General features: G+C 36.4%; 1 protein-coding gene across 1 annotated transcript; it reads left to right on the top strand.

Annotated features, from left to right (window-relative positions):
• Positions 1-130: 130 nt before the first annotated feature.
• Positions 131-12,332, top strand: fan1 (FANCD2 and FANCI associated nuclease 1). The gene is made up of 13 exons (XM_008412004.3): positions 131-2,137; positions 2,810-2,950; positions 3,038-3,239; positions 3,913-4,146; positions 5,023-5,154; positions 5,233-5,341; positions 6,033-6,152; positions 7,390-7,554; positions 7,639-7,801; positions 7,881-7,984; positions 8,687-8,881; positions 9,104-9,232; positions 9,907-12,332. Exons 1-13 carry the CDS (start codon positions 1,156-1,158, stop codon positions 10,054-10,056), a joined length of 2,826 nt encoding a protein of 941 aa, XP_008410226.1. The 5' UTR covers positions 131-1,155; the 3' UTR covers positions 10,057-12,332.
• The last annotated feature ends 488 nt before the right edge of the window (positions 12,333-12,820 follow it).

Below are 12,820 nucleotides of genomic sequence, written 5' to 3'. Positions count from 1 at the left end.
CTAATGGGAAGTCCGTGTCTATTTTTGGGATCCGGTTTATTTGGCTAAGCTCACTAAGAAAAAAAAAGTTAACTTTTTTCCTAATAAAACTGTTCTTGGTTTTTATTTATTTAATGGTGGAAGAAAGTAAAATACAATAAATTAATTATGATAAAATTTATATATTTTTTAGACCTTAATTAACTTTGTTTAGTTATTTGTTGCTTTTGTTATCCAGAATTGATATCCATTTAATAGAAAACTCTATCAGCTTAAAGAGGCTGAGACAAGAAAAGTGATTCGGCTTATGCATACCGATTTTGACCTATAAAATCACAAAGCTGAAAAGACATAATAAAATCTACATTTTGTGAATTTTCAAATGACTTAAATTCTGTTTTGAAGTGCTACTCAGAACATATATTTGTTGGATATATTTGCTACATTTAAATCTTTTGGGATTTCAGTGGTAAATCCCTATAGAACTGGAGTCATATTGTTTGCAGCAAAAATCCTTATAGGACAACAAATTACCAAAGTTCATGATAGAGTTGAAACACATAACATACATGGCACATGAAAACATATTTGCCCTTAGATTTCTTCTTTTTTGTCACAGATAAATAAAGATAACCCAAGTAAACACAGACTATTTTTGTAAGGTATTAAACATCCTAAATAATTACCCCCTTTTATTAATGATGAATTGTGACAATATTTCTTTGGTTCGATTTCAAAAGCAACTCCCACTGAAATTTGTGGGAGTTGCAAAGTTTGAACATAACAAATGTTCAAACTTTTGTTAAGTTTGAACATTTACATATAAAAAAATAAGCAAAACAATAATAAAAATGCAAACAAAGTATGATTATGAGAGTATTTAGGAAGAAAAAATAGATATATTTATGCAGCCATTCCATTTAAAATATAATTGTAGTATGATTCACGTCAACGGTTATTAAAAGAACCGGCATATTGAGTCGGCTCAGTAACGAACGCCACATTACATGCAATGCTGCTAGCACACCAGGAAAGCTGTTTTTATTTGTTGTGTAAGCTTTCAGCACGTTAGTATTCAATTACGGTTCTTGTAGCTTTAACTACATTTATATTTTCCCGAAGTATGCAGCAAGGTGAAAAGTTAGAAAAGGTCATTTTTATTGAACCGGTTTCAGCATGACAGAAGACAAACCGAAGCGAAGCTTGTCACTGAAAAAGAAGAAAGGTGATGCTAAAGCTGGGACTTCTTCTACAACCAAAACCCCGATCACCAACTTCTTCAGCAGCCAACCTCCACCGAACCTGGCCTGTCCCCTCTGTGGACAATTAGTCCCAAGATTCAAGATCAATGATCATATCGATTTGCAGTGTCAGAACTTTGATAGAGGAGACAGCACTGCAGCTTCTGGAGGTAGGAATGATTATTCAGGGCTCCAGCTGTCACCTGCAGGCAATCTGTCAAAGTCCCCTGAGACGGACCAGAAAGAGGACACAAAAACTAAAACGAGTCCTTATTTTAAGAAGAATAACCCCCAGCAAACTCCACGGGACATAAACAATAAAACTGTGGTCAGAACCATTGACCTAGGAAGTCTGTCTTCAAAGTTATCCAGAAAATATCACAAGAAACATGCAGAAGTTAGCAACACATCTGATCCGATGAGCTCCGCGGAGTCGACCAGCAGCTCCCAAAAGGAAAATGTCCAGACATTAGAAGACCACAATGATTGCATTTCAGCAGTGACGGAAGCTCCATCACCTGTAGAAAAACAATCAGATCAATCAATGGTTTCATCTAAACAGCCACCTTCACCTGCCAAGCAAACGAAGAGAAAAAAGAAAGCCACCTTTAGCGTCAAGGGGTCTCTTATCAGGAAGAAAGCGAAATATGAAGGTGGTGGTGGAGAGGCACCATCTTGTCTTGATCCAGAGGACACAAATACAGAAGGACAGGGATCTGACAAGCCTTTCAGTTCAGAGGAATTGTCTGAGAAGAGTGATGCAGATGTAAAGGTAGAAACCTCTGATGCCCAATCGCTTCCCTACTACCTGCGTAACTTCCGGACCGTGCTGCACGCTGTGCTGGAGAACGAGGACGACAGGATGCTCTTCAACCAGGAGGACATGTCCGCCGTACATGGATTTCAGAGCTTGTCAGGTATATATTTTTTTTAACTGACTATTATTTTGCAATCGATTATTTTGACGATTAATCGACCAATTTGATTTAAAAAATTGCGCACATTGTGCAGATTTTTTTACTCAGCCACATAAGCGTTTTTATGCAATACATTAAAAGATGCAATGAAGCAAATTATTAAATTCCTTTATTAAACAAGAAAGAGAATATGTTATTACCTAAAATGTCATAATTTATTTAGTGAAAAGTTGATGATTTGTAGCAAAGGATGCGTCTGCAGCTAAAAATATTTTTAACATCAGTATGTTAAAAGCTTGGCTCTTTCTGCTTGACTTAACGTCAATACAGTTTAAGGCTAATATGTTGATTATTTTTAGATTAACCAATTAATAATAGATGCTAAATGTGCTTAATAGACTTTTTTTTTTTTTGCACAATTTGAACCACGTAAAGCTAAAGTTTTTACAGTCACATGTTTTTTTTTATATCTCAAATGAAATATAGTTTAACAGTTTTGGCTTAAAAAGTCCTCTGAGAATGTTGTTATTTCAGTAAATGGCCAATTTGATGAGTCTGTATACTCCAGTTAGTGATTAATCGATTACCAAATTAGTTGACGATTATTTCAGATGAATTGTTTCTGACAAGGCATGACCAGTAACTCACTGTCATGATTTTTGATTCTCCTAGTTATGGCTCAGAAGCTGTATGTGAGGCTCTTTCAGAGGAAACTGAAGTGGCTCCAGGTAAATAAACTGGATTATGGAGAGATCTGCAGTGATCTGGGATCTGTTGCTCAGGAACTGGCTCAAATAGGTTTTCTACAAACAGGTGAGTAATCCGTCCAATTAAACCTTGACTAGGACCTTTTAAATGCTTTCTGAGCTTTGATTTTTCTTGTGAACGTCTCTCTTTAAGAAAAGGACCTGGAGGATCTCTTGGAGGCTCTGGATCTGCTGCCGGCTCCTGAACTCAAAGCTCTTGCTAAAACTTTCCATCTGGGCAGTTCTGGCACCCAAAAACAGCAGCTGGTTGACGGGCTTCTCCGTCTGAGCAGGCAGAAGTCTTTCTTCTCTGCGGCCTCCAGTCAGAGCAAAGTTGGGACAGTTATTCTGAAACGGTGAGATTAGGGTGACTAAAATAATTAAGTTTTTATTAGGTGTTATCAGAGTTTGGAAAGTGCTTGATATTCAAGCAGCACAGTTTGGTTATAAAGTAGATTTGATTAAAAGCCTAAATATTTACAGTTGAAATCAGGTATTTTCATACACCTAACAAAAAGACACTCAAAATTTTTTCTGACTGCTTGTCTGAAATTAAATTAGACTAAGCTTTCTTTTTTTTTTAAATTAGATGGAATTACCAAAAATATTTCTATTTGCTAAATGCCAAAAACCTTAGCAAGAACATTTTTTAAAATTATTTTTGTAACTTGTTTTTGTATATTTAAGGCTATTAACCTTACAGTTTTTGAATTGTTTCAGTCTAATTAATATTTATTGACTGACTTACTGATCTATGTAACTTAAATACAGGTTGGCTTTTGTTTGTCAAGTGTATAATGTGTGTGTGTGTGTGTGTGTGTGTGTGTGTGTGTGTGTGTGTGTGTGTGTGTGTGTGTGTGTGTGTGAGAGACTTTTCGAATCATAAAGCTTCAAATCATCATCAAATCATTAACTTTTACTGTGGGAAAAGTGTAGGATCCATGTGAAATTATAATTTACTTTGACTTTGTGGGTATAAATACTCGCTGGAAGTAATCTTAACCTTAATTTAGTTTCTTTTATTTAAAGGGCGAAGCAGCTTGCAGGCTCCTGTGTGCGCCTGTCTCGCGGGCCTCGGGCCGTCTTCTCCCGCATCCTGCTGCTCTTCTCTTTGACGGACACGATGGACGAGGAGGAAATGGCGGCTGGAGGTCAGAATCAGCTTTTCACCATCCTGTTGGTGAACTCAGGTCGTCTGGCCTTTCCGGACTACGCCGTGCAGCGAGAGGCCAAAGTGTTTCGAGATAGAGAGGATCTCATCAGGTGAGGGTCTGCAGAAGGTTCTTACTTAGTTACCTGTTGAAGTCACATTTTGCCATCTTAAGAATCACAAATTAGCATTTTTCTATTATTATAAGAAGTCATTTTTGCAGTTTGCCTTAAAGGGGAAGCAGCAAACACGGAGGAAGGCGCTCTGCTCAGATGGAAGCAGGGCTGAAACAATTAAATGATTAATCGTGATTAATTGATTATTGAATTAATCCTCAACTAATTTAGTAATCAAAATGATCAATAACAGGAGTACACAGACAAAAAAAGGCCATTTGGTGAAAGAACAACATATTCAGAGCTGTAATTAAGTCAAAACAGTACAAAATATTTATACATTTTGATTTTAAGATAAAAATACACCGTTATATTTGTTTTAACCAAACCCCAAAGCAGCAAATTCACTTAAGGAATGCTATGTTGTTGCATTTTAAGCACTAAAATGTATATTTTCTTATTTAACAAATATAATTATTTGTTTATTTGCATCTTTCACTGTATATCTAACATTTTGTAGAAAAAAAGAAAGATGAATAATTGATGGAATAATCAATTATTCATTGATTAATTGATTATTTAAAGCCCTACTTTTCCTATTTTAATTTTTTTAAAAATACATAAACATATAGCTTTTTCCTTATAATACACAATTTTGTCTCTACCTTCTGTTGATCTATCACACAAAATTGTAATAAAATACTTATTACAATTTTGTGTGTAATAAGTATTACACACAATACTTTTGTTTTCTGCATTTTGTAAAGTTAAAAAAAGCAGAAAACTTTGTGGGATGTAAATATTATTTGTACTTCTTTCAGCACAAAAGGCTGAATTTTATATTTATATTTATGGCTCCTTGCATTGCACCAGGTATGAAGCGTCCATGCGCGCCCTTATAGAGGTCACCGTGGCGATGCAGGGGGGTCAGTGGGATCAGGCCCTGCAGCTTTACACCTCTGCCAAAAAAACCTGGATTGAGCTCAGCAGCAACCACGACCTGAGGTCAGGACTTTACAAGTCTTCTTCGTTGGTGCTATTTCTGTAGAATTCATGATTGCTGACTTTGTCATTTTCATCCAGTCACCAGGAAGAGCTGCCAGTGTTCCTCCGCAGCTTCACTACAGGATGGGCTTACACACGGATCTTATCCAGAGGAGTGGAGATTTTACAAAGGCTGCGTCGCTATGAGGTTTATCTGCATTTATTTTCTGCCTGCTATTCAAATTGGGTTTGTTTATGGAGGTAAACATGTCTGTGGGGATCATATGGGTGCTTAAAATCCTTTAAGATGCTTCAGTTTTTGTATGAAGTGCTCAATATTTAAACTGAAATGTTTTGCAATAAAGTACAATTAACACTTGATCAAATTTTGATCAAAATTTTCTTGTTTAGTTAGTTAGAAATACCAATTTTTTTCTATTTGCTAAATGCTAGAGCTTAGAACAGAATGCAAGAACTTTTTTTATATTTTCGATAGTTAATCTTCCTAATGACTCAATGATTTATTGATCTGTATAACTGAAATAAAGGTCGTCTTACGTTTTGTTTAAATTAAACAGTAATTGCTGATTTTTTTTGTTTAATTTGTGTTTTGTTCTCAGATCAGTCAGGTGTGCGAGAGAAACTTTTCAAAACAGAAAACCTCGCTATATTTTAACTTATTTTTCCGTGCTGTAGAATACTAAACAAGACATTATTAATAACCGGAGTGAGTAATACCATATAATAGTGAATTGAAACTGTCTTTGTTAGGACATTTGCATTGTTTTTTTTTCTTTATACTGCTGGAAAAGTTTGAAAACTTACCTTGGTGTATGAATCTTACTGTTTAGATAATGTACCAACCTTGTGTTAGTAATGGTGGTATTTCTATGAAACAGGAAGCAGCAGAAGAGCTGCAGGCCCTACTGAAGCAGAGCGTTTACTGTCCTGACAGCCGGGGCCGATGGTGGGACAGGCTGGCTCTCAACTTTCACCAGCACCTCAAAAAACCTGATCAAGTAAGCAGAAAACGGACCTGCTCATTTATTTGTCTGGTTTATTATTAACATTCAAATGTTACAAGCTATATAAATGTAAAAAAACAAACCTTATTTATATTTTACAAACACTAATGCTGACTGATGCAATCATTGTAGTTTAAATTCCCTGCTCCGCCTGCAGTGTTACCACATGATGAGTGTATATCCTATTAGCGCTAAAGGCTACTGTGCCAAAGTCGTTGCAGTTTAGGATGCTTGCAGATTAGAGCTGCTCCAGTGAGTGAAGCTGTTGTTTGAAGGAAAGGTAATGGGCATTACTGAGGCTGCAGCAAACATCCATTTCAAAGCTGTACAGGTGACCTCCTATGCTTCCTATAACGGGTGGCAATAAGTTTATGGGCTATCCAAATCATGTTCATTTTTTCACAAAGTCATTCTTGTATAATAAGATTTTAGACCGATCAGTTCTACCTCTGTTGAGCTCCATTCAAAATGAGCTGTTTTCGGACGTCTTGTCACTTTAAAACTCTTTATGACTTACATTTCAAATCTCCGCCTGGATATTTTTGCTTATTTTCAGAACAGTTGCAGTTCTTTAAATGTCCTGTGAGTAAATAAATCTGCCCATTTATCCATAACAACTGGAATTTTCAACCTCTAGCAGTTATTTTCGCAATTTACCGACTATTGAAATAGTGTTTCAGCAGATTAATTTCACTCCCTGCTACAGCAAAGTGTCGCGAAATTACGGTACTGCAAATTTGGCTGGATCCCCGTTAGGTCTTATAGGGTTAAAACTAAAGAAGCTGCTGCTGGCCACTCCCTCCAACTCAATGTTTACACTCGCATATGAAAATGGCTGCAAACAGATGCGCAATTATAGAACCGTACATTTTTGAAAAGCAGAAGTAGAGCCTTCTGCACAAGTAACAGCATTGCAGCAATTGGTCTCTGAATGGTAAGTTAACAAAAAAATAGTTGTCTTTCCCAGCAACTATTTCTTGTATATCACATGCATCGCATACAGCGGTAAAACCAGCTGACCAAATGTGTTGGAGCTCAGCTGAGGTTGCTAGGGAAAGGCACAGTGCCTGTTGAATGTAACTTAAATGGCTCATTTTCCTGACACCAAAAATTGCTTAGTTTTATTTCAGAATCATTTCACAATGGTTCAAGTTTTTCAAACCTTTTTCAGGCTTGAAAAAAAGTTTACTTTAATTGTGTTTTCTTTTTTCCCCATCATTTCTCTATTCAGGCTATCTGTGCTATGAGAGACGGGCTGTCGGATCCTCTGGTGCGCACAGGACACAAACTCTCCCTCCACCAGAGAGCTCTCCGGATGAAAGACGCTCCCAGCTGCAAAAAGTACCGGCTCCAACTCAGAGAGCTTCCTGCTGTCCAAATTCAAGACGTTAAACATGTCAGTTTGTCTACAGTGTGTTGATATACGAGATAAATTTTATTAAAAAAGGAAATTCTGAGTTCTCTGTAACTTTCTTTCCAGGTGACCATTCGGGGTCAGCTGTTTCCTCACGAAGGCGGCATGGGGAAATCTAGATTTCTTTTACCAGAAAGTGAAGAAGGAGACGGGAGTGCTCACTCTACTGTAATATGCTCTGTAGAAGAGCTTAGTTTGGCCCATTACCGACAACTAGGCTATGACCAAGGTAAACCATTTACAGCTAGCCCCCCAAAAATACAGGAAACTTCCAGAACAAAAGTAGAATGCTGTCTTCTGTGTGGAAGGAATCCATGGAGAAGGATCAACATTCTCAACCTTGTTTGGTCTCCTGATGTGGGACATTATCTTTATGGAAGGTATTCCAGACGTCTTCAGAAACCCATACCAGGTAAAAGAACAACCAATCCAGGGACATTTACAACCTAAACAGCCATTTTTACTCTCAGGACAGCCAAATAAAACTGCTAATATCTGCTATTCTACTAGGAAAATTGTTGGTATTTTTAAAGAACAATGATTTTATTTCTATTTTCAGGGTTTAAACTGAAGATGCATATAAAATTGAACAAAAACAGAATAGATCTTTTTGATGTGAAAATTTAAAAAGGTACTTAGATTCGAACCTAATGACAGGAAAAACGTATCTAAAAACAAACTAGGATTATTACTTTTGGTGTATTTTTTTTAGGAAATTAAATACAAATATGGAAATAAACTGAAAAACTGTTAAAACTTGTTGGTTAAACTCATTCGTTCTTTGGTTACCTAGCAACTCACTCTCTCACTCTTTGGTTGCCTAGCAACAACCTGCTGAGTAACTTGCACAGCAGCAGTTTTAAGATTCTCAACCTTGCATTAGAAAACTGCTTAAAAATAAACAAAACAGCATGGAGGGAAAACTGGATAAAAGAGGAAAAGTCATGCCACTAGTTTGGTAGTATTTTAGATAATTAAAACAAAAAAAAAACTAATCACTATTTATCGATATCGACTGATATGAAACACTTACGTCTTGATACATTTTTCATCCATCCCTAATTTAAGCCCATGAAGGTTGAACTTTTTTATTTGTTTTCTCTTTTCTGTCCAGACTTGTCCTCTGGATTTTTACACCGACTGTTTCTATGAAAACAGACGGGAAGCCATCGTCTCTCGCGTTCAGTTGCTCTGTGAAGCTTCTGTGGAAACGCTGTGTGCCATGCTGGAAGATGTCTGGACATCTCAGGAAGGGAAAGTGTGTTCGCTGGTCAGCTGGGAGCGCTTCTCGTCCCTCCAACAGGCACAGGTATTTACAGCATGATGCTGCCACCACCTTGTTTCACTTGGGAATGATTCAGAAGGAAATGCAGAGCTAGTTTTATGCAGTGCATGGTTTCTTAGCTGATTCTTTCCATTTTCAGATGATGGTTTTGGCAGACTGTGTGATGTTCAACACTTGGTATATTTCTCCCTGACTGCTTTGTTCTTTGAATCTAACAGAATAAAATGTATCCTGTGATGTTTACAGTCTCTGATTGCATGTCTCGGCGGAGCCTTCCTTGGTGGAGTGACTGACCGAATGGCAAAAGACTACAGACACTGCAGAGGAGGTTTGCCTGACCTCGTTGTGTGGAACACCTCAAACAACACTTATAAGGTAATATCACCTCAGGGTAATCCATCCCTGCTTGGTTTGATGCCGAATTTGTTGTATGTAGGATTAGTGCCAGTTGAAAAAGACTCCCAATTCTGACTTGTTTCTCAGCTTTAAAGTGAGAATTCTGAGGTAAAAAGGTCATAATTCTGAGATTAAAGTCAGAATTCTGAGGAAAAACAACATGTCAGAATTCTAATGAAAAAATGTCAGAATTCTAAAGAAATAACTTCAGAATTCTGAGGGAAAAAATGTCAGAATTCTGGAAAAAATGTCAGAACTCTGAGATCAGTGTCAACATTTCTGAGAAAATTGTCAGAATTCTGAGAAAGAAAAAAATTTCCAATTCTGAGATTAGTCAAATCTCAGAATTTAATCTCAACGTTATGTGAGATTCTGAGGAAAAAACATCAGAATTCTGGAAAAAATGTCAGAATTTTGAGAAAATTGTCAGAATTCTGAGAAATAAAAAAAGTAGAATTCTGAGATTAGTCGAATCTCAGAATTTAATCTCGCAAAACGCTGAGATTAAAGTCAAAATCTGAAGGAAAAACGTCTAAATTTCTAAGGACAGAAAAGTCAGGTTGATGGGTTTTTTTATTTGTCAGTGTCCCTAATCCTCTTCTCTGATTGATGAGTTGCTCTGTCATTTCTGAATATTGGAAATCTTGTAACAGCTGGTGGAGGTGAAAGGGCCCAACGATCGTCTGTCTCAGAAGCAGCAGATCTGGTTGGATGAGCTGCAGAAACTCGGGGCCGACGTCGAGGTGTGTCACGTGACGGCCACCGGAGCCAGAGGAGCTCGTCTGGAGGAAATAAGCAAATAAGATTCTACTGAGACACGTTTATCTGCCAAAACAGAAACATCCTGGCAACACGCTCCTAAAAGGAAAAAGAAATGTTTGTGTAATCTCTCCCACTGATTATTGCTGAAGAATATTTTGATCTGTACTCAAAAAATTTAAATGGAAAACTTTAACTTTTAGGTTGTTCATCATAAGTTTTCGTATTTGATGTATTTCTGGTGTCTTCCCTCATCTGCATCATGACTTCTAATGAGTTAATTGCGTTTATCGTATAGTCCCAGTCAGAAGTTTACATACACTCATCTTGCTGTGTATATTTGAGCATTTAAGCATTTATTTGAATTCTTTATTTTAGTGGCTAAACAACCTTTTTTGATTCTTAAGGACTTGAATCTATATGTGATTAAGTGTGGTTTAGTTGGTTGCAGAGTAAACACACATTTTTTGAAGACATCACATTGCAAAAACAAAATCTTACCAAGTATATTTGGTTTAGGTTCTAGTACAAATATCTTATATTTCAAATGTTTTACTTTAAAGGAATTATTTATTTAAAGCAAGCTCCTATATCTTGCTGAAAAGTTACTTGTAATTTAGTTTTCTCTTATTTCAACTGTACTGAGATATTTGCACTACAAGCTAAACCAAAAATACTTGGTAAGATTTTGTTTTTGCAGTGCATCAAGCTTTTGGCCTAATTCAGGCTGGATATTTGACCCCTCTTCTTATCAAAAGTAGCTTCTGTTGCTGGGTTTTCTGGCAGAAACTGGCTCTTAAAACATTATTCACATATTCTCACCAGGAATGATGTCAGAGTCATTTCTGAACGTTGGCTAATTCAGTTTTGTTGCTTTTTTGGGGTCATTTTCCAGCTTGAACGTCCAACTGTTTCCACACCCAGTTGCTGGTTTTAAGTGTAATAATTAGGAAAAAGTTTGTCTTTATTACTCCAATTACCTTGTCAAATGCCCCAATGAATTTTAGCAGAAAAACAGACCCTCATCATGATGCTACCAACACCATGCTTAGCAGTATTTTTAGGTTAGAAAGCCTAAAGAGTGGCATCTGTTTCTTATCTGACCATAAGATTTCCCCCAAAAAGCATTTTGTTTGTCCATGTGGGCCGGTTTAAAAATCAGTCAAGTTTAAATGTCTTATTTTATATGCAGTCATTTCCTTCTTGGTTGGCAACCTTTTAGTGGTGCTTCCAGTTTGTGATTAACTCGAGTCCTGGGAGTTTCTGGATTGTTAATAAACATGGTGACCATTTCTTTCCCGTCTTACTTCCTATATTTAGCCACATTTAAAAAAAAAAAGTGGTATTGGCTAAAATCAGGCTTTTAATACACCATATGATGAGCATCATAAGAGAGAGAGGATATAATCAGATATCTTATCAGTAAATGGCGATCGGCAAAAAAACTGCAATCGGTGCATCCCTAGTCAGATGGTTGAAACCTGGAAGCAACTGGGCGCTCAAAGAGGTTAATGATCCCAAACTGGTTTTGGAATGAATGAAGCAGACTAGCATTAAGCTTCTTCATTGACACAATGCTTTAAAAGCCTGGTCTGTGTAAGGGAAAAACAAGTAATTTTGCAGAAGCTCAATGAAATCAGCAAGCCGTTATTGTTTCCTGAAGCTTGTTGATGAGTGCAAAATGTGTTTTTCTCTCTGCAACTTGCTGAAGCAGATTGAATGTACATATCTTATACTGCTTGTGTACAAATTAATAATTATGGGAGACTGAAAATGTCAAACTTGTGCAACCAAAGTCTTTTTTTTAATTTAGCAACTAAAAATCCAGTCCATTCTGGAAAAAAATAACTCCTTGAAGTTAGTATTTTATACAAATGATGAGAAGATGTAACCTTCTGACCAGCACTATAAAATACACCATATGATGAGCATCATAGGAGAGAGAGGAGATAATCAGAGGCAGGCTGTTTGCAGATTAATTAGAGTTGATGCATGAATGGGTACAACTACCAGGAGAACCTTTATTCTTCTATTATAATAAAAACATGTATCATCAGTATGTCAGGTTACCAAGCAACTAAAAAAAAAATTTCCTTGGCAGCTCAATTTGCATCAACTCCATGAGTTTCTCCTTCAAATAATTACTGTTAATTGCCTCTAATGATGCTGATTTGATACTGATGTATTAAATATCAGCTGGTACCAAAGGCGAAGTCTGAGGGTTGTTTTTATACATTCATAAATACGGTTTGTGTAATTAATGTGCAATTTATTCTTATGATTACTTCACAAATTAAAATGTCAGATTTATTTTTTATTTTTTAAAAACAAGTGATTTCTCACTGTTTTTGTTTGTTCTGGATATGATCTCTTGAAACAGATTTACACCAGTTCCTCGCAGTACAACCATGCAGCTAATAATGGGAGTGAGTGTAGGTAGGTGGGTGGGCGGCTGTGGGGATAAAATTAGATCATAAAAACAGAGAAATTCTTTGTAATGACTCCCGGAACACAGTGTGCTAATAATGAAATACCTGCTTTTGTGCTTTTGTGATTGGTCACAGCTTATAAGTTTGTTAAAGAAATATCTTACAATTAATTAATTTTTTTTTCATGCAAGTGAACTGAACTGGATTTAACAGACACGTGCAGGAAGGTGTGTAGTAACTAGTTACATTTACTTAATTACATTTACTTGAGTAACTTTTTAAAAATATATAAATTTTGAGTATTTTATATGTTGTACTTTTTACTTTTACTTGAGTAATTTTATTATGAAGTATCTGCTCTTGAATAAAATTTCTAGAT

The sequence above is a fragment of the Poecilia reticulata genome, chromosome 6 (assembly GCF_904066995.2).
Source record: "Poecilia reticulata chromosome 6, P_reticulata-male-v2, whole genome shotgun sequence".
In the NCBI taxonomy this organism is placed as follows: Eukaryota; Metazoa; Chordata; class Actinopteri; order Cyprinodontiformes; family Poeciliidae; genus Poecilia; species Poecilia reticulata.
Note: the sequence above shows the minus strand (reverse complement) of the source record. Positions and strands in the feature narration are given on the sequence as shown.

Bases quoted from the DNA above. Each gene is read 5' to 3' on its own strand.
- fan1 (XM_008412004.3), top strand. From the start codon at position 1,156: ATGACAGAAGACAAACCGAAGCGAAGCTTGTCACTGAAAAAGAAGAAA. The intron at 4,147-5,022 runs GTGAGGGTCTGC...GCATTGCACCAG, and splicing joins GATAGAGAGGATCTCATCAG to GTATGAAGCGTCCATGCGCG. The intron at 7,802-7,880 runs GTAAACCATTTA...TCTGTGTGGAAG, and splicing joins ACAACTAGGCTATGACCAAG to GAATCCATGGAGAAGGATCA.